Genomic DNA, 20943 nt, shown 5'->3' on the forward strand with positions numbered 1-20943 from the left:
TTCTGTATGTCAGTTCCATGTACATGTACTTGTGGGCGTCATGGGAAGGTAGCTGAGAACTGGAATTTCGATGGTAAGGCTGCAGCCAGAAGCACGGGCGACGGGCGAGCCGACGATGGTGGTCACCACAGCTACAGACGTCGTGGCCTTCGCTTCCTTCTCTTCACCCGTTCTTCAGGGGATGATGATTTGATTACAGAGTCCGAGCAGAGAATGTGGAATGAAGAATGGACATGGAGCAGAACAGAACAAAAGTGAAGGCAATGCTGGAAAGGTGTATCCGTATCCACCGCCGTACGAGTAAGCGGCCCGCGGCGCGACGAGGAAGGAGGCAGGGGAGACGGAAGGGAAAGGAAGGGAAGGAAGGGCAAGGGAAGGGACGGGATGGGACAAAGAACCGGGGAAGAATGCAACAGGCGGGAGGACTGAGACAGGCAGGAACGGGTGTACAGGGTACCTTGCTCCCTTGGATGTACACCAGGTACTTGGGGGAGGCACGGTACGTACCTTGCACCTCATGAGCACCTGCAGTGGCAGGCAGGCAGGCAGGCAGGCGGGCACTACATAATGCTGTGTAAGTAAATCAGGTAGGCACGCATGTATACACGCAGGTAGGCACTATGTAGGGTAGTCTGTCAAAGCAGGCAGGAGGACGGGGCAAACAAAGCAAGGTGATGCGAAGCGAGACGAGGCAAGGCAAGGCAAGGCGAGGCGAGGCGAGGTTCATCCACAACTCTTTTATTTTTATTGTTACTCACGTATTCTCACCTGTGTTCTTTTTTTATTTTTACCTCATTTTCTGTCACATCACAACCCATAATCCCCGATCCGAGAGGTCTTCATGCTCCCTACCCAAGTATTAGAGGAAGACGGGGAAGAGACTGGACTGGGCTGGACTGGGCTGGCCTGCAACGCAGCATGAGAGCTGGAGCCAGCCGACGGTGACTGGCTGCATTTACATAATTACACAGTACCTGGTACGAGGAGACGAGACGATGGCCCCGACACGCCCAGCGCGGGGCATATTTCAGCCTTGTTGAGATGTGATGCGTAGCGTAGCGTTACGTTTATGCGCCCAAAAGTCTGAAGTCGCTCGTGGAAAGAGGGGGCAGGAGCAGCAGCAGCAGTAGCAGCAGCAGGGCAGGAAGCAAGCAAGAAGCAGATGATGATGAATGAGGGCATTGCATGCGATTGAGTCACTTGCACTTGGTAGCGGATCTGCATCTTATTCAGCGGGGAATGTTGGCCAGAGCCGCCGGAAAGCGATTGCTTTGCTCTGCTGCGCAGGGGAGCACATGTACCTCGACGCACTGTAGCCGGCAAGCAGAGCGGTACGGGTACTTACCGCCTCAACCCTCCCCCCTCCACCCTCGCTTATCACCCCCCCCCCCCCCCCCCCCCGGATAAAGGAGACAACGTCACTTCGAGGCAAGTAGCGTGTGCATGTACTGGCTACCACTCATTTTCCACACACCCCCCGATTATATCATTCCAAGCCAACAACCCCGCCAAAATTCCACGGCGGACCAAATGCTCGACAGAAGAGAGACAATGACAATGACAGAGAACAAGCGAATGGGCCTTTGAGGGGGCCACGGGAGCCCGTACCTGACGCCACCGGGAAAGGAAAGGGTCAACAGCAGCCTCTGGCATGTACTCTAACTACCGCCGGATTCTTTGTTCACCAGAGAAAAGTTCCCACAGACCCGACTGCTACAATGCTCACTACCCATGATGCCTGCAATCTTGAATTACCGCATTCCTTGACCCTCTCCTTCCCTGCTGCCCGGACGAGATGCCGACTTGTTGACAACGCTGGCTGGCTGACCCAACTGACTGACTGATTGACTGATGACTGAGGGCATAATGACGCCAAACACATCCCAAGTTAACCACGAGCAGAACAGGAAAAAATAAAAATAAAATAAAGACCAAAGTAAAAATAAAACAAAAAGCGTTAATCATCGACCATGACTTCTGCGGCGCCCAAGCAGGGGTAGCCCGACAAGCTCGACACCCTCTCGCAGTCCTCTCCTGCCGGCATGCGGCCAAGCCAACCTTGTTTACCTGACAAGCAGCGAGAGGCAGGGCGGGGGACCATCTCATCGTCGACGACCGACATGGACCAAGAGAAGCCAGAGCTTCCTTCTCTTCCTTTCGCTCTTCGCCTCTTCGGAGACCAGACTTGCCCTTGATACCCGTCCTCCACCCACCGCTTGGACGCCGGCCTGTATGTTCGACTGCTTCAGGGCGGCCACTCTCGCACTCCTCACTCATTTCATTTCAATTTTGCATCTCTGGCACAGACGCACACGCTCTCTCGCCCCCGTCCACCCCATCCACACCCCCATCTGCTTCCATTGTCAAAAGACTGCTCCCCCAGCGATCTCAAACCCTTCCTGCTTTGCAAAGACGGGATGTCAGGGCCTCGGATGCTGCTGCTGGGCTATATGCCATGATGCAGTCTCCGCTCTCAAGTCCAGGCCTAGATACTTGACACCCTCCAACCGCTGCCAAGAAGCCTTTGTTTCGCGATGGCCCCCGTTCCCCCAATCTCTTCCTCTTCGGACCGCATCTCGGCCTATTTTTTTCTCTCTCTGTTTTTTTTCTTGATGCTTTGTTGCGGCGCGGTGGGTTGCTGGAGCTTGCGAGAGAGAAACGGCCTGCCCTGCACCTGATACCCGTTTCATTCTTGCCATCCGGGCCTGGCTGCCCATCGTCGTCCTGGATCATCCATGTTCTCGTCTCGTGCGCACCTCAATGGCATACCAGACACGCGACGGCATTGTAGCGCAAGACCACTTGTTCATTCATTCGACTGGCGGCAAGTCCCGCACGCCAGAGGGGGCCAACGTCGGATGTCGGGGGTTATGGGACACCGGGTTCGCGTCTTCGGCGTGCGTGCCTGCCTTCAACCTCGCTCGCTGTGGGAGGGTTTCGTCCGTGGTGTCGATGTCGATGTCGAGCACTGAACGAACGCCAAGCCGGCTTAGACGGGCTTTGCAGGCTTTGGGCATCGCACATGGGAAAAGTGGACGCACTGCGCAGCGACGACGAGGGTTCACTTTGCCAAACCAGCCCGTCAGCCAGCCGCCTTTCCAGCTGGGCGGGTTTGCTGCGTTGCGCTGCGCTACGTAGGTGGTTGGCCAATGGAACCGTGCCCTCCCGGGCTTCCGAACCCTCCCCAAATCGCCAAAAACGCCATAGATGCGGTAGAGACGACGCGTCGGGTTCAGGAAAGAAGAAACCTTCAGTGAGTCAAGAATAGACGTGTGTACCGTCTGCGTGAGCAGGGTGAGGCATCGAGGCGACGATCAACTGCCGCTGCCGCAGTCTCACCTCATCCGTCATTGAAACGGGGGCATCGACATCTAGTCCTGGATTGGTCGACACTGAACTCGGTCATATCTCAGAGCATCTGTCGCTGTCGTTCACAAAAAAAGCCAAAAAGCAAGCCACGGTTCGTGAGACTACGTAGTTCCCCATACCGAACGCGCAATTGTCTCTCTGCCGGGGTCCATCCATCTGCCAGATGACTGGGGTGACGGCCGATGTCTGCATGCAAGACGCACGCTACAGTGACTGCTGCTTGAGGGGTGGTGATGTGTGAGCGGTGGCTGCGTGGCTCAGCGTGATACCGTCACGATCCCTGGACGCCATCACGCGTGGGCGCTTAGACGGCCACAGACTGGCCACTCAGCAGTGCCCCTCCCACCTCGCAGATCACGGGCAATGCCACCACGCTCCTGCGGGCTGGATCCCATAGTCTCTGGCTAATTGATAGCCTGTGCCCGTTCAAAAAACACTGGAGACGAATCCTGCCCGCCAAGGTCTGTCAGCCGTAAGAAGCTTGGAGTAACAGACAGCTCCCCCCTCACAGACTACCGTCAACGTCAACCTATCTACGTAGTGTAGATAGCTGCAAGGTGGGGGATGAGGGATCAGCAAAAGTGTGTCGAGCTAGCATCCTGTCCATTCGATCCGAGATCGGGCTGTTTCCTTCCGGGCCGCTTTGCACAGACCCCGAGCATGAAGAAGAAGGAGAAGAAAAGAAAAGGGAAAAAAAGGGAACAAGATGGATTCAAACATTGGGCCGGTCCAGTCCCCCCCCTCGTGACCTGCAGCAAGCCAGCTTTCGATCTTTGCATTGTCGCAGGAGACTGTTGCAGTTGGAGCTCTCCCTCCCCTTCTCCAGACTCTCTCGCTCCAGGGACCTTGGAGGTCTGAGGCCAAGGCTAGTCGATGCATTGCACGGGGCCAAATGCGGAGTGCCCGCTACGTACTGCGCCGTTCAGTGCCTGAATATGCAGCGGAGGTTTCCGTGCCACGTGACGCACGAAACGTCATTCCGAAGTCCCGGCAGGCCCGACCCACCCCATGCCCCGGACCACTCAGTGCACTACACTGCCTACTCGTTGACGTGCTTCCAGTCAAGGAGCTCCAATTGCAGCTTTCCCGCACCACCAATCGTCTGCACGCCGATTACGAGCCTCACGATCAGACTCCCTCGCAGCTGACCAGTCTGTGCAGTGTAGTCTCGACGACCCCAAATACCCTGCTACATGACCCGGGCCATGAATCGTCGTACCCGACCGGCACCGAGTTCCAATTAGCAAACCCGTCCTCCCCCCCACCCTGCCCGAACATCCCGCGCGCCGTCTGAAGAATCTCGATCCAACAATCAGCCCACACTCTCCCCGTCTCTCCTCTGCGCGAGCCAAAACACCACCACCCACCATCAACCACGGCGACTCCACGCCCTCTGCCCCCAATGTTCCGCCCGCGCACCCTCCGGGCCCTGCTCAGGGGTCTGCCGCCCGTCCGAACCTCTCGACGCACCATCTTCTCTCGCCAGCGCACCTCCTCGTCCCACCCCGTCGAGCGGTTCAACATCAACGAGCTCAGCCAGGCGCGCTCCAGCTACGACCGCGACCGCACTTATTTCCTCGCCGCCGGCGCCCTCGCGGGCATCGTCTCCATCATCTACACGGCCAACAAGCTGCGCAAGGCCCTCGCCGCCGAGAAGAAGCGCAAGGCCGCCGAGGGTGGCAGCAGCAGCACCAACAGTAGCGAGAACCACCGCTCCGGCTTCCAGCTCGACTCGGCGGTGCCGACCGAAACCTTCACGACCGAGGGCGGCAGCAAGCGCAAGGTCGTCATCCACGACGACGAGGGCCGCGAGCTCGTGCCCACGGGCAACTCGACCGTGCCCACCTTCCCCCGGACCATCGGCCTCTCGCTCGGCAAGCCCCACCACCACAGCACCCAGGAGGGCGACCCGGCGGCCCCCGCGCCGGCGGCCGCCTCCGTCGTCGACGCCGAGGGCGTCGAGTACACCCTCGTCGGCCTCGGCATCCGCACCGTCAGCTTCCTAAGCATCCAGGTGTACATGGTGGGCTACTACGTCGCGACGGCCGACGTCGCGCGGCTACAGCACTACCTCACCAAGAAGATCAACCCGATCGCGACGACGCTGGTGCCGTCGGAGCGCGACGCCCTGCGGGAGAAGCTGCTGCACCCGGCCGAGGGCGAGGAGACGTGGTCGGCCATCATGCAGGAGGTCGGCTGCCGCAGCGCGTTCCGCATCGTGCCCGTCCGCGACACCGACTTCCACCACCTGCGCGACGCCTTCGTGCGCGCCATCACGGCCCGCTCGTCCGCCGACAAGGACGCCTACGGCGACGACGCCTTTGGCGAGTCCGTCAAGGAGTTCCGCCGCGTCTTCAACCGCGGCAAGCTGCCCAAGGGCCGCGAGCTGCTGCTCTGCCGCGACGACAAGGGCGCCCTCGAGGTCGTCTTCGACGACGGCCGGAGCTTCGGCCGGCAGACCATCGGCGCCGTCCAGGACGAGCGCGTGTCGCGCCTGCTGTGGCTCAACTGGCTCGCCGGCAGCAAGGTCGCGTCGGAGCCGGCGCGCCAGAGCATCATTGACGGCATCATGGAGTTCGTCGAGAGGCCCGTCGGCACCGTCGCCGCGCAGGTCGTCTAAGAGAGGGAGGAGGTGGCGGAGAGGAAGAATTACAAGAGGAAAAAAAAGAATCACATGAGGAGGACTGGGAGTGGGAAGGGGGAAAACAAAAAAGGAGGCTCGACTGTAGAAATAGTAGTGAACAAGTCACAACTCGCATCATGTACAACAGTAACGGGACGACGCCAAAGGCGCATATATTCCCGGCGACGGCAAATCTTCGAAAAGAGAAGAAGAAACGTATTTTTTCACAAAAAATTGTCTTTTTTTTTATGAGACCAGATTCTATGCGCTAGAATGTCTATTCCCTTCCCCCCTTGGTTTCTCTTAAACCATTGGTATCTCGACACGTTCCACCCTTATCAAACACGGGCGGACGGGCGGGCTACAGCGATATCGGCTACAGCTTGGACGGCCTTTTCGGTTTCGTGTCGCGCCCCGTCAGCCTCTCTCTCTGCGGTGAAAAGAAAAAGCCCGCATGTCTATTCCCCCCCGATACACCAAACACACACAATTGACGGAAAGAGGTGATCGGCTTACGCCTTGAGGGCGCCGGCCTCCCTGAGGAGGTTCTCGAGCTTGCCGCCCTTGAGCAGGCCCTGGAGGTCCGAGTTGCCGCCGATGTGCTTCTGGGAGATGAAGCTGTTGGGGACGGTGCGCTGGCCGGTGATCTCCTGGAGGGCGTCCTGGATGGCGCTGCCGTCGTCTGGGGTTCGGTGTGTTAGTAATTGTCGCAAACGGAGTGGCGATGTAGCTGCAGCATGGTGATGGGGGCAGAGGGGAGAAGGAGGGCGAGGAAGAGAAAGAAGGACAAAGGCAGGCAAAGATAGACAGGTAGAGGGACGTCGGGGAGGGGGATGCTGCGGGAAGGTAAACTCACCAATCTGGTCAAGCTCAAGGACCTCGTAGTCGGCGTTGAGCTCGTCGAGGACGGACTTTGTCGCGCGGCAGTAGGGGCAGTACGACTTGGAGAAGACGACGACCTTGTTGTCGTCGATGAGCTGCTGGACTTTCTGCTTGGTGGCGGCCATGTTTGCGGGTGATGTCTGGACGGAGGTAGAGAAGAGACGTCTGAATAGGGATGCCATTTCTCGCGACGGAGGGGGGAGAGGGGCGGGCGGAGTGACGATATATATACGATGATGAAGGAGGGGGTGGGGTATTTGTCAGGCGCTGCGACTGGGTGTGGGTGGTGTAGTTGCACGGCAGCAGCGGCGGCGGGGTGGGAGGGGGATTGAAGAATGGACAGGAGGGCAGGCCAGCAAGGTAGCAGTGGCAAGGAGGTAGCTGAGCCGGGTAAACAGGTACTTCGGGAATGGCTGCGCGTAGGGGAGACGGCGATGTACCGGGGCGGCGGGTGGTGCGGTGAGGTGCTGTAGACAAAAGCGGCGCTGATGTTGGTGCTGGTGCTGGTGCTGGTGCTATCTAATGCGTCACGGAGTGGATGATGCAATCGGGATTGGAAATGGACAATATTTTTATTTTTTGGGCAAGTGGGCGGGTGTCTCTCACGGCAGAATAGCGGGTTCTCGGGGTTCCGATTTATAAGGCAGAGCCAGCGAGAGACAGAAAAAGAGTGAGAGAGGGGCGGGCGGTGGCTGTTGGTATGCGCTCGTCCCAGCTGAGTGAGCGTCAGCATCTGCTGTTACTATTGCTGTGTAAGCTATGAATCTACAGATACATGGAAAGGAGGAAACAATTCCAAATCCCAAACAGCCGTATCGGATGCAGCATCTCAAAATGGCAAGCAAGAAACGACAACAAGATTCGAGCTGCTGATTCACGTTTGCCATGCACGCAACACCCATGTCATGTTCCCGAAGGTTCAGGCGATGCGATGCAGGTACTACCTATGTAAGCACTGAGTCGAGTCGAGCGTAGGGGGCGGATAAGATAAGAGCACCGCTACCGCGTACGGAGCGGGAACCGCTGGATTTGGAAGGGAGTGCACCTCACGATCCCGACAACGGCCCAAGTGCCACCTCTTGCCGCCTGCTGCATCCTTCAAGGGGTCTCCCATAATCAAATGCCGAGGACCGAAGAGCTGAGTGGTTGACGTTGTTGAGCCACCGATGGATCTATCCGCAACCACGTTCAGATAGACTAGACACACGCGCGTCTAGCGCGGGACGGGATCCTTGAGCATCCATGGTGTAATACACCACACACTACAACTTATGGTTGATGATGATGCAGCGGCTGGGTTGGGGTAGAATTCCCCAGGAACCGGCATCCCTCCCAGCCCAGGAGGAGCCATCTTCTCAGCCGCCCCGGCTACCCGCCTGACTGAACAGGCCATCAGATGTCAGGCAGCCAGGCATGCAGTTAGTTAGTCAATTTGCAGGGGGCGTAGCCATAGGGCCCGGTTGTTGGAGCTTGCTGCCGGCTTTCCACTTGACACCTTGCCTTTTCCGAGCTCTCATCCATCGTATCATCTAAAAGAAAAGGAAGAAAGAAGAAAGAAAAGGAAAGGAGAAAAAAAAAGCCACCCGAATCCACTCCCCGCCCAGATCCATACAACGCCAACGCAAAGCGCAAAGACACGGTGACACTCGGAACGCCCTAGCACCAGGCATCGCTCGCACATTCTAGCATACCAGCTCCTCGGGATATAGCGTGCTTCGAACTCGGTACTCTCACCACCACCATCGATATCCGGCACCTCATTCTGCCACTCGCTCGACTCTTCCGGCTTTCCTACCCGTCAAACGGACCGCAATAGCACGGCGCACCGCTGCCAGGTACGTACGAGTGTCTCTGTCACCCCCCCGAATCGTATCAAAAACGTGGCGTCTCCAAGACCACGCTCGAATCCTCTGCCACTGGATGGTGCCGTCTTCCACCGGCCCGTCCAATGACCAACACGGCTCCTCCCTCCTCCCTCCGCACCCCCCATCCCGTCCCCCGTCATTCGCTGCCTTCCCGGGTTTCTAGAACCTCCCCTCCACACATTTCACCACCACCATACATATCGTTCCCGACTTTCTGCCGTCATCCCCCTCCTCCCCCCTCTGGTCCAGCTCTGCCCGCCACACACACCCTCCGCACCCCTGCCCACCACCGCTCGCCCTCACCATCGCTGACAGCGCATTGTCTCCTTCCAGTCCTTCTCTTTCCGCCTCACCAATCTCACCACCTGGACCCTTGACCCAGGCCGGTGATCGTCGACGCCAGTCCCCCGGCAGCAAACTCAGCCAAAGACCGATTCTCCACCGCCCAGCGCCGAGCTGCATCGAGCCCGTCCAAGGCCGCAAGAAAAGATAGAGCCTGCTGTGCGTTGCTGCAGAACGGCCTGATCTTCGACCCCGCGACTCGGAACCCCCCAAGCGAGGGCATCCCCACGACACTCACTACCTACCTACCTTCACCCATCCCTCTTCACCCCCGGCCCGTCGCTCGTGACGCACGATACGAATCGTTGCCGACGCCGTCGCCTTCGCCTCGCTCTCCCCCTCCACCTTTCCTCCACTTTACCTACTCTTTCCCCCGAGACAGCGTCCTTAGCTTTAAGGACCGCCTACTGCCGCCAAGGTGGCTTCCAGTCAGCCTCTTCTGGCATCTTCTGGTGCCCTTTCCAACATCACAGCACTGCTGCCCGCCTCCCTCCAGGTCTATCTTGACAAATCCATTGCTGGCCTCGCCAACGCCATCGCCGCCTACTCCGACTATATCTCCAACACCACCGGCATCGACCCGAACCTCATCCTATACAGCACCATTGGTTGCATCCTGCTAGCAATCCCGCTCACCATGTCTCGATTCGGCTGGTCGACGAATCGGGAGCAAATATCCCCATACTCCTCCACCCTTAGCGGCGTGCCCGACGTCAAGGACGAAGACTTCAGCTACATCACCACCGAAGACCTTCAGGCATCCTCCGTGGGGGGCTCCGTCCCCACGAGGTCATACGCCCACAACCCCCGAACCCGCGGCGCCATCCCCGAAGACGATGTGCTGCTCATCAAGAACAAGGGCGTCACCTACCCTGCCCACTTCCCCGCATACGCCATTGGCGACGGCAAGCTCCGGGTCCGCGACGTGCGCGACCGCGTTGGAGTCATGCTGGAGCTGTCGGACAGGCGCGTGCGCCGCGTCAAGCTCCTCTACAAGGGCCGCCAGCTGAAGGAGCCGGCCGCGCCAGTCCGGGACTACGGAGTCAAGAACAACAGCGAGGTCCTGGTGGTCCTGCCGGACGGCGATGTCGACGCCGAGAGCAGCGACGAGTCTGACGAGGAGATGGTCGTCGTGGACGGTGATGGCGGTAGCGCCGTGGGCAGCACTGGCGGTACCGACGACGGCAAGAAGCGCCGCAAGAAGAAGGGCGGTCGCAAGTCCAAGAAGCGCAGCAGCAACAACAGCCCGCGGGACAGCTCGTCAAATCTGGGCGTGCCCGGCCAGGGCGGACAGAAGTCGCCTCCGGCCACCGGCCCTCACGCCAAGCTCGAGGCCATTGCTACGCACTTTGACACCGAGTTCCGCCAACCCTGCGAGGACTTCATTGCCGCGCCGCCGTCAGATTCCAAGAAGCGACAGGAGGAGCACCGCAAGCTGTCCGAGATGACGATGCAGCACGTGCTTCTCAAGCTTGACGAGGTTCAGACAGAAGGCGACCCGGAGGCCAGGGCAAAGAGAAGAGCCCTGGTCCAGAACGTCCAGGACGTGTTGAAGCGTCTGGACGCTACACTTCATTAAGGAGATACCCCGGCATCGAAAAGTGGCCATGGTTTCTACATTGTGTGTTTGTTTACCAGGGAACGGCCCTGGATTTCCTAGATGAGCATTTGCGGAGGATTTTCAGTCGGATTGTATTTAATCACAGCGAGACTTGCATCTAGAGACACGCCGCGTAAAGAGGGCGGATACGTTGACAAGCAGGGGCTTCTGGGCGGTGATTGAAGTGTTTGCTACGATAGGAATAGGAAGTCTAGCAGGTGAAGGCGGTGACAGAGAAAGAGAGAGGCGCATAGCACGCCCGTAGACAGGAATGGCAAAACGGCCCAACGTTCTGGGAATCTTCACTCCATCCAGTGCGCACATGATGCATTTCACCGACCTTGGAACCGCCTTCGTTGCCCATACCAGGGCTGCAGCGTGACGTTGGCGACGACGCCGTGTCGTGGGGACATCCCGGTTTGGCCTGGACTTGACGTCGGCTTAGTCACCCCGGGCGCTCCTCGCGCGACTGCTATCTCTTTTGACAAATCAATGGACCGAGGGGGTCTAAATTCGGTCCATTAAGGGGGCCTGGCCGTTGGGTGATGCCCCGCCGCGCCCACCTCTCCCACACCGAGGTGAGCCCTCACCGGTCTCGGGTGCAAGGTGAGGCGGGGTGCACGCGCCACAGGTATGGATTTTGGTAGGTCTTTCCAGCCCTAAGTTGCCTCAGGCCCCAGTACCAACCCTCGCTTGCGCTGGAAAGCACCTTGCCCAATCAGGCTAGGGCACTTCGCTTTTGGGCAGTCACGCTGGGGGCTTTTGTGTGCTGTTGTGCGTGTAAATTTCTCCGCCAGCCCCGATTTCAAGATTGTCGCGACGGCTTCTTCCAAAACTCACCCTCCGACAATCACTACTAACCCAAAGGCAGCTCCCAGCCCAGACCAGATCTCTCCAGAGGCACCTCTTCGCCCAGAGATTTGATATCCTATTTCGGCCCTTTCCCTTCAATTCAGCAAAACACCGCGACCGGTGTTTTTAAGGAACAGGAACGATGTCGTCTTTCGAGCCGGTGGTGAGTCTTTGGAATTATTCTTTGTCTCGACGGGATTCGTGGGATATCGGCCGTGAGGGTCGTCGTTTGCGGGTGGGCGGCGGAGAGCATGCGAGGAGCGATGGAAGACGACAATCACCTGCGACTGTCTGCCGTCGCCGTCGCTACTCGACGTCCCTCCCTCTCCGAACGAGAATACTTCACTGGCCCGCGGACACAAACGGGAAATGCAGATCGCTGACTCCCATCCTCTACACAGGTCGTCATCGACGGCAAGGGCCATCTCCTTGGTCGTCTCGCCTCTATCGTCGCCAAGCAGCTTCTCAACGGCCAGAAGATCGTCGTTGTCCGCACCGAGGCCCTCAACATCTCTGGCGAGTTCTTCCGTGCCAAGCGTATGTCGAACCCCAACCCCCCACCGTCGCACCCGGCCAGGCAAGAGGAGGACCTTTTGAGGGACAGCATCGTAGAGAAGATGCTGCGTGCTGGCACGGCCGAGACCGCTTCCGAGAATAAGATACTGATGGACCAACAGTCAAGTACCACGCCTACCTGCGCAAGATGACCCGTTACAACCCGACCCGCGGTGGTAAGCTTTATACATAAACATCCGAGCTCTGATTTGTCTTCAAGACATCAACTCGAGGACATTCAATTGTCTGACCTGAACAACTAGGTCCCTTCCACTTCCGCGCCCCGTCGAGAATCTTCTACAAGACCGTCCGTGGCATGATCCCCCACAAGACTGCCCGCGGTGCCGCCGCTCTTGAGCGTCTTAAGGTCTTCGAGGGTGTCCCCCCCCCTTACGACACCCAGAAGAAGATGGTCGTTCCCCAGGCCCTCCGTGTCCTGAGATTGCAGCCCGGCCGCAAGTTCTGCACCGTCGGCCGTCTCAGCCACGAGGTCGGCTGGAAGTACCAGGACGTCGTTGCCAGGTGCGTTCTGCCCTGTGTGCTACTGCGGGAATTCCCCTCCCCCGTGGCACACAATCTGTCCCCCCAATATATTGTTCCCGACGCTAACCCCCACCCAGACTCGAGGAGCGCCGCAAGGCGAAGGGTGCTGCCTACTACGAGCGCAAGAAGGTCGCTCAGCGCCAGCTCTCCGATGCGAAGAAGAACGCCAAGGTCGACCAGAAGACGGCGCAGGCCCTCGAGGCCTTCGGCTACTAAACGTGGCCGTCAAAGTCCTGGCTTGACAGCCGCGCGCTGCTGCAGGAGGAGGGTCTCCTCGTTCCCACCACCCGTGGCGGCTGCGTGACATGACGGCTTAGGGTTTTCTCGCGCATTTCTGTCCTTCCTCGCGTTTCCTCATTAGATTGGCGTGGCGGTTCATAAGGGAAATTCTTCATTTGCTGATGGCACAATGGGCTGGTCATTGGAGGGGGGGTTTTTGAGGGGGGGGGGAAGTTTTTGAAGTGAGTCGAGAGACTTGCTTGCGATCATCCTGTTCACTACCCCCGCCGCCGTTCTCGGTGTTTTCGGTTCGGTTTACCCCCCTTCTCGCAATAAGTCACAACACACACACAATCAATCAAGATGATTCATGTCCACGGGCTTGTTGTTATTTGGTGGCTACCGCAAAAATGGGTTCTGGCTTTTCGATTTTATTATGGGCAATTGATGGGTAAAACAAAACGGTCAATGGACATAACTTCAAACATTTACCTTTCCCCCCCTTTTCTCTCCACGAATCCCCCTTTCAAGGTTTCCCTAGAACAACACCAATAGTCCAGATGAGGCGATATGAAGACGGACGGAAAAAATGAAGATATCAAGAAGACTAAAAAAAGTATACCACGGCATTTTTGGGAGGGGACCTTGGCGAGGCGTCTTGTGCTTAGAGAGAAGTAATTGCATTACAATCACGACCTTGAGCTTCATGTGACGATGCGATGCCCACACACAAGACCCTCAGAACCCGGATCCCGACGCAATCGACCAGTGATAGACGATGGCTAGTGACTGGAATGTGAAGACATGAGGTGAAGAAGATCGAAGATAGCATGTGAATGTCTCGTGATGATGGAATGTGCTGCATGATCCAATCAGCCGATGGGGGACCGGCCAATATCGATATCCCAAAGCACTTGGTGATCTCACGCTCGTCCCGTTCCCCAACCCGACATGTCAACATCGCGATAGCCCGCCCAGGTGACGTGACGAGTTCGCGATTTCACGCGTTTGGTGTGCCCTAGACTAAATGACCCGGCGCCCTAACCTAGGGACCATGCAAGGGTGGCCGACTCCCGGACGCTGACCAAGCGCGCAGACGGTCCATGGAAGCCAGACCGTCCTCCGCCTCTCTCTCCCACTCCTCTCCTCTGGACCCGGGAAGACGTTCGTGGTGGATGATGTCAGATAAAGAGGAGACCAGACTCGCGAGAGGGCGGATGGATGCCCCATACCGCGTCGTGACCTGACGTTTGCTGCCGCCGCTCCATCAACTTTGGCAGCGGGCATATGTTGAACCCACACGAACGTAGTATGTCACCGTTCCGCCCGTCGCAGAAGAGAGGGTCGGGTTCGGGGCAGAGCCCCGCCGTGATTTTCTTTGTCTTGTCGTCGTCTGTGGGTTTTCCAGCGGCGGCCGGGTACATGAGCGTCCTGGGTGCCTCTCTCTTCCAACAAGTTGGGCGATTGGTTTAGTGGTATAATGACCGCTTAGCATGCGGTAGGTCCAGGGTTCGATTCCCTGATCGTCCATTTCTTTTGCCTTTTCGCGGTCCGAATCACTTTTTTGCTTTGGCTCTGATGGCTTGCGGTGAATTGGTCTTCGTGCACGAGTTGTTGCGAAGGTTATACGTTTAGAATTGGCTGCTTCTTTCCGTCTTTTGACCTTCTGTCCTCTCTGTTTTGCTCTTGCTGCATACACTGTGTGTCGGATCCCAGTTCCTGTGCCGCCTCATTCGGTCGACGTCTCGGAGGTGGACCGTGCTCCCACTTGAGATCAACGACAACACAGCCTTGCATACAACAGTCACCATGTCGTCGCCCACAGACAAAGCCGCATCACAGGATCCTGTCACTTCTGAGATGCTGAGCTCAAGAGAATCTGACCAGAGTACGCAGAAGAGCGGTGCCGATGATTCTCACGGGTCAGCCCGTGAAAAAGAAGGAGATGCATTTCCAGAAAAACAAAGTGAAAATAAAGCAGAGAAAAATGAAAAGTAGGTCAACAACAACAGTTTGCACATGAATTTTGATCAAAATCTACTTTGATATCATTTAAAAGCTACTAGAGAGATTATAAGCTAACTGGGAGGGATTCAGACAGTTTGAGGACGCGTCGGCGGTGGTGGCGAGGCATGTCAGACTGCTGAGAGAGTACAACGAGATCAAGGACGTGGGGCAGCAGCTGATGGGCATGGTTGCCGAGAAGAGGGGTGTCACGGTTGGGAGACTTTACAAGATGGGCGAGTTTGGTGTCGGGCCCAAGGACTGATGGATGGTCATTGTGTTGGGGAGTTGATGATGCTTTCAAGCCATGCAGGTGGGCGGGAGCAAGCGCGGCCATTCCGCTATCAATGTCTTTTTGAGATCGAATCAGCAGAACTTCTGGCATGGTATATTGAGTAGCGTTGAACATCGAACTCTTGAGCATTGAACTCCGTATGATGGCCAGGAACTCCCCATAACAATAAATTCCATCTGATCATGACGAGACAGAAATCAACATTACCCTTGCCAACTTAACCACGGCATCTCTGAAGACAAGGCCTCGTACGCCTCGGCCCAAATTTCATCCACAGGTTTTTCTGTCGCGCCGTAATAATCCCTCTCGATGCTCTGTCGAACCTCATCCATGATTGAAGACGGAAGACGCTCGCTCGGTGCTTCTCCACGAACTGCTTCGTGGGTGCCTGAGCTCTCCTTCTCCGCCTCATCATCTGCGGCTTCAGGAAAACCTTCCGATGATTCGTCGTAGGACTGGAGACCTGTTTCTGAAGATTCATGCTCCTGGTCCGGATCCTCTTCTGACTCTTCATTGCTGTCATAATATAATCCTTCTTGACGCCTTGCGATTGCCTTTGGACGTTGGTCATGGTCAAGGAGGCCCATTTCATCGAGAATTCTTTGGTCAGCCTCAGTCCATTGTCTGTGAGATTTTAAAAGCGTCGCGACGGTGTGGTGACCTTCTTCGCTAGCAAATGCGATAGCTCGAACATATTGACGACGCTCGTTACCATCGGTTTCGACGCCCGAATTGAGTAGTAACTGCACCACGTCCAATCTTCCATGCTCGGCGGCACCTTCCAACGCAGTTCGCCCAAATAACTCTGAACCTGGCACACTTGGATCTGCACCCAACTCTAACATTCTGCGTACGAGACCAAAGTACCCCTTGATAGAAGCGGCCTGAAGCGCAGTGACGCCACTATAATTAGTGACAGGCGGCAGGTTAATGTCAGCTCCAAGATTGACAAGCCTTTCTAGTAATATAGCATCCCCCTTCTCGGCTACTACTTGGACAGGTGATCTGGAAAATCGTACGTCGCCACCACCGTCTTCCAACTCCCTTCCGTTGAGATCGATGTCTAAAGACAGCAGCCATTCCGTTAACTCGAAATCGTTACGATTTATCGATCCTTGAAATGCTCGCCATGACATATTTGTTCCATGTTCATATAACAGTTGGCCTAGCCCGACGGAACGAACGTCATGGCACCAAAGAGGTGCATGGTACCCATATTTTAGTAGCATTTCGACGTAGTCCAGCCGTCCGATATCCATGGCGACCTTCATCAGAGGGTGAATGAATTTCGAATCCAGAAATTCCGACCCCAAGTAAGCGCATGTGACACAGCGCCATTGAAGATAGTTCTCTGACATTTTCGAGGGTTGGTTTTCGTTGAAGGAATTAATTCCGCTGTGTTTGTAGATTGCAGCTAGTGATAACTTAGGTCGGAGACCTAATGTGAACATTAACTCCGCGATATTAAGAACGCCGAGGGTTGCAGCCGCAGAAATGGTTGTGCCAATCCCAATATCATCGTGTTTTAGTTCTTTTGCATATTCCTCTACCAAGCGGCGACAAAGGGTCAGGTTCGAAGTTGCTTCTGCAACAAATATGGCGGCCCAGAGAGAAGGTACAGTGACGGCTTGCGGGTTGGCGTCGATAATTCGGAAGACCAAATCCGTGTTTTCTGTCAGAATCGCTGCCTCGAGAACTGACACATTGTCGAGGTTGGTTGGTATATCGTCTAAAGAGGCTCCCCTAGCCAGAAGTTGGTCGACGAGGGAATTCTGGCGAGATAGAATAGCAGTGACCAATTCTCCTCCTACTAAGGTTGCTCCTGTCTTCAATAGAAACAGAGCATTTTCAGTGTTGCCTCCAATCAAAGCAGCTTGGAGTGCGGTTTTGCCAAAAACCTGTTTTACAAACGAAAACCTACGTGATCTATGTCTTGGATCCTCAATAATTAATTCACAGGAGACTGCACTTGAAGAGTGACAGAAATTGAGGTTGGCCCCGTGGAGCAGAATTCGATGAAGCATATCCAAATCAGCATAAAAAGCCGCATGTTGGAGTGAGGTGGCGATGGGCCGGCTCTGCCAGGTCTTTGCTGGCGGTATATCAATACATGCGCCAAGCTCCAATAGTCGCTCTAGCACTTCAATATCATTTCCCCAGATAGCTGCCTTGAGCGGAGTTTCTCCAGAAGAGTTTGGAATGTTGATATGGCTGCGGCTCTCTGAGAGCAAATCAAAGACGAATTTGCTGCGTGCCACAATCGCCGTTATGAGTAGTTGCGATATTGAAGACGGGGTACGAAGGATATTCCGGAAAAACCCAATGATCTCTTCTGAAATTGGACAGGCTGTAGTTGTAGTGGAAGCAATGCTTTGGAGGAGGCCGCAGGCAATTTCTTCCTGTTCCTGCCGGAATGTAAAATTTGAGAGCAAAAACGTATTGAACTCTTCTGGAGTCGTATTGTATCTTTTGCGCATTTTCCAAGCCGTAGCCATGATTTTCAGATCCTTTATCTCGGTAGAAGCTCCGTGTTTAATAAGAAGTTGAGCTAATGGTGAATTGTTAACAATAGCCGCATACTCGAATGCTCTTGGCGCCCTCCAAAGGCCATGTTTTCTTCGGAGATCTGGTAAGGATTGATTCACATCAACTCCTATTCGAAGCAAGGATCGTATAAGACCGAGGTTAGATCTTCGAACGGCTTCCATGAACAAGCGGTTCAAGGTTGACTGCAGACTTAACGTAAGCCTAGTAGACTGTTGTACTGCCAAAGTAACCCAACTGTGGGTAATCTGCAGCATGTATAGCAGCGAGTCGATCAATGCTGCTTCATCTTTGCTGCCATCCTGCAGAAAGTTGTTGGACAGAAGAAATGACAGCACTTCGAAGGCTTCTGTATTGTTGCTACCGCATTGGGAAGAGAGAAGAAGGCCTTCGGCGCGAAACACATGGCTCTCCAAGATATGTTCAGGCATAATCAAGGAAAGTGCCTGGAATGTGTATTGGAGCCTGCTTGTATGGCTGGTAAGAGCTGACTTGTTTCCAGCCGCCCAGAGAAGCTCTTCGTCGGTTCGAAGTCGAAACGAGCTATTGCTCTCTTTAATGGAGAGGGAAATTTGATTCCCAAGAACTAGAGGTATTTATAGGTAGCATTAGAAACATTGCTATAGTGCTTCAGCTACTATTCAAAGGGCGATCATGGAGACATACCCTTGAAAAAGTCTTTGGCCAAAAGCCAAGGAATGTTGTGCATGTTACAAATGTTTGTCACCATCTGGGGAGACGGCGTACGGATGATCAAAGACAAATAATCTGGCGGCGGTGGTGTGTTCACTGTGAATAAATATCAGTGCTCAGTGGTCCATGGCAGATTGCTCATATTTCGAAGGTCAGCGGAGGGAGAGGAGGCCAGTGACTTACCTCTCATGGTCTTCTCAATGGTTGTTTCGTAGCAATGCCGCGATCTTGCTTTCTCCACAGTTGCAAGCCGTAGTGGGATTCCCGAAAGATATATTTTGCTGTCCTTGCCCTCGAAATGTCGCTTGCGAACCCTTCTGATGACATGCTTCCACTCCGTGCTCGTCATGTTCTTGGTCATGTGCCACTGTTTTAGCTTCCATTCGAGCTGAGCCTTGCTGTAGCGGTGTTACTAGGGTGGCATTTCATGATTCTTGGGAATTTTGAAGTTTCCGGACACAACAGATGTGAAGTTCGGATTTATTGTACTGACCTAGGGCGGAAGTCACGAAAGGCGCTGAGAATCATCATGACGTCTTTCAAGCTCTTGTCCTCAACAAGGTACAGTCTGCGGATTTCAGGCTGGACTCTCGCCCATTCCTCATCCTTGATGACAGTCTTCCTTGGTCGAGGCATTTGTATGACTGTTGATACGAACTTGTGTTAAGGACAAGTCCCAAAGTCAAATCGTACAAGAGAACTCCGCGGCTTAAACCAAACGGGCTTACTTGGGAATTGGAAATAAAGTGGAAGGGACTGGTGCATGATTTACATCAGGCTGTGTTGGGGCGGACATCCGTGGGCTTTTGTATCTTCAGAAGAGGCGTTCTAGTACAAACAAAACCAGTGTGTTGATTGGCTCAAGCCGAAATCTCATGGAATCACTTCCTGATTTCATTGGGTATCAGAGTAGATGAATGATGATGGTGATGCAGCTCGAGCGATTGGCTGTTGCCGAAATCCGGTCTCCTTTGCGTCAGCCATTTTGAAGTGCTGCCAGTGACATTGCAGCTGATCTGCAGGTTGATGCCGACTAACAGCACCGTCGCGTAGACACGTAATTTGCGACAAGGTTGGGCACAAGCTCTCACTACTTCGACCATGCTGCTCCTCCCTCATATCATTTTAGTATTCCTGTTCTTAGAAAGGGGTTCCGGGTGTCAAAATAGCCAATAGTGGCTGTGAATCTCTGGAGGACATAAAATCAACTATGATAGACTGTGAACGACGGTAGTAAATATATTTTGGTCTAGTGCCCACGATGTGGAGGAAGTCATTTCAGTATGTACATCCATTACAATTATAATATCGTATCCAAACAGCGCCCCTCATCGCGGAACATCACACCTCCTCCCACCCAGCTATTCCTTGTCAATTATTTCGACAGCCAAGCGACGAGAGCGTCGTGGAACTCCTCGGGGTGGGAGATCTGGGGCGCGTGGCCGAGCTCGGGGAAGGTGTGCAGGGTCGCGTTGGGGATCTGGGCGGCGACGGCGGGGCCGAGGGCGGCGAAGTTGCCCAGCTTGGCGGCGACGGCGGGGGGCGACCACTGCTTGCCGATGGCGGTGTTGTCCTTCTCGCCGATCATGAGCAGGGTGCGGGGCTGGACGAGGGGGAACTCCCAGCTGACGGGCTGGGTGAGGACGAGGTCGACGATCTGGGCCTGGTTGAGGGCGTAGGTGTCGGCCTTGGAGCCCTTGTAGACGTTGACGAGCATGTTGACCCAGGTGTCGTACTCGTCCTTCCACTCGCCGACGTAGTAGGTGGCCTGCTCGTAGCCCTTGATGGAGGCGTAGGAGCTGGCGCGCTCCGTCTTGTAGTTGTCGTCGATGGGGAGGTAGGGCACGCCGAGGGCCTTGTAGTCCTCGAGGCCGACGGGGTTGACGAGGACCATCTCGTCGACCTGGTCCGGGTACATGAGGCCGTAGCGGGTGGTGAGCATGCCGCCGAGCGAGTGGCCGATGACGGTGACGCTCTCGACGCCCAGGGCCTCGAGCAGGCCGTGGGTGTTCGTGGCGAACTGCTGCAGGGAGAACTGGTAGCCCACGGGCTTGGACGACTTGCAGAAGCCGACCTGGTCCGGGGCGATGACGCGGTAGCCCGACTGGGCGAGGACGCGGATGGTGGTCTCCCAGGTCGGGCCGCAGAAGTTCTTGCCGTGGAAGAGGATGGCCGTCTTGCCGTTGGGCTTGCACTTGGGCTTGATGTCCATGAAGGCCATCTCGAGCTCCTGCAGCTGGGAGGTGAACTTGTACAGCTTCACGGGCCAGGGGTAGGTGAAGTTGGAGCCGTTGAGGTCCTCGGGGAACGAGTCCGAGTTGTCGTCGATGACGCCCTGGGCGGACACGAGCGCGACGCCCGCGGCGGCGAGCGTGGCGAGGAGGGAGAAGACCTTCATTGTGACGGCTGGGGAGGAGGGGTTAGCTACCCGTGAAAGCGCGTGCGGCGAACCATGAGGACGGGTTCATCTCAATTGACAAGGCGGAGCAGAGCCGGAGTCAATTGAGGTGTTCGGACGCTCCATTGAGGGATACATAAAGAGACACAAAGTCACGGA

At 55.8% G+C, this 20943-nt stretch overlaps 7 protein-coding genes across 7 annotated transcripts; 3 read left to right on the plus strand and 4 right to left on the minus strand.

The window, feature by feature from the left end:
• Nucleotides 1-4771: 4771 nt before the first annotated feature.
• Nucleotides 4772-5989, plus strand: EsH8_IX_000995 (chalcone-flavanone isomerase-domain-containing protein; the record flags this gene model as incomplete). The annotated part of the gene is made up of 1 exon (XM_083267331.1): nt 4772-5989. The coding sequence occupies one exon, from the start codon at nt 4772-4774 to the stop codon at nt 5987-5989; it is 1218 nt and encodes a 405-aa protein (XP_083130896.1).
• Nucleotides 5990-6504: 515 nt separating this feature from the next.
• On the minus strand, nt 6505-6999 carry EsH8_IX_000996 (thioredoxin-like protein; the record flags this gene model as incomplete). Its single annotated transcript, XM_083267332.1, has 2 exons — nt 6505-6674; nt 6849-6999. The coding sequence occupies 2 exons, from the start codon at nt 6997-6999 to the stop codon at nt 6505-6507; spliced, it is 321 nt and encodes a 106-aa protein (XP_083130897.1).
• A 2719-nt stretch (nt 7000-9718) lies between these two features.
• Nucleotides 9719-10660, plus strand: EsH8_IX_000997 (BAG family molecular chaperone regulator; the record flags this gene model as incomplete). The annotated part of the gene is made up of 1 exon (XM_083267333.1): nt 9719-10660. The coding sequence occupies one exon, from the start codon at nt 9719-9721 to the stop codon at nt 10658-10660; it is 942 nt and encodes a 313-aa protein (XP_083130898.1).
• A 1015-nt stretch (nt 10661-11675) lies between these two features.
• Nucleotides 11676-12847, plus strand: EsH8_IX_000998 (60S ribosomal protein uL13; the record flags this gene model as incomplete). The annotated part of the gene is made up of 5 exons (XM_083267334.1): nt 11676-11696; nt 11935-12070; nt 12211-12261; nt 12352-12610; nt 12709-12847. The coding sequence occupies 5 exons, from the start codon at nt 11676-11678 to the stop codon at nt 12845-12847; spliced, it is 606 nt and encodes a 201-aa protein (XP_083130899.1).
• Nucleotides 12848-15352: 2505 nt separating this feature from the next.
• On the minus strand, nt 15353-16285 carry EsH8_IX_000999 (ankyrin repeat domain-containing protein; the record flags this gene model as incomplete). The annotated part of the gene is made up of 1 exon (XM_083267335.1): nt 15353-16285. One exon carries the CDS (start codon nt 16283-16285, stop codon nt 15353-15355), a length of 933 nt encoding a protein of 310 aa, XP_083130900.1.
• Nucleotides 16286-18345: 2060 nt separating this feature from the next.
• EsH8_IX_001000 (Clr5 domain-containing protein) lies at nt 18346-19022 on the minus strand (the record flags this gene model as incomplete). The annotated part of the gene is made up of 3 exons (XM_083267336.1): nt 18346-18482; nt 18570-18784; nt 18880-19022. The coding sequence occupies 3 exons, from the start codon at nt 19020-19022 to the stop codon at nt 18346-18348; spliced, it is 495 nt and encodes a 164-aa protein (XP_083130901.1).
• A 739-nt stretch (nt 19023-19761) lies between these two features.
• Nucleotides 19762-20784, minus strand: EsH8_IX_001001 (alpha/beta fold hydrolase; the record flags this gene model as incomplete). The annotated part of the gene is made up of 1 exon (XM_083267337.1): nt 19762-20784. One exon carries the CDS (start codon nt 20782-20784, stop codon nt 19762-19764), a length of 1023 nt encoding a protein of 340 aa, XP_083130902.1.
• Between the last annotated feature and the right edge of the window lie 159 nt (nt 20785-20943).

The sequence above is a fragment of the Colletotrichum jinshuiense genome, chromosome 9 (genome assembly GCF_051148585.1).
Source record: "Colletotrichum jinshuiense chromosome 9, complete sequence".
Classification (NCBI taxonomy): domain Eukaryota; kingdom Fungi; phylum Ascomycota; class Sordariomycetes; order Glomerellales; family Glomerellaceae; genus Colletotrichum; species Colletotrichum jinshuiense.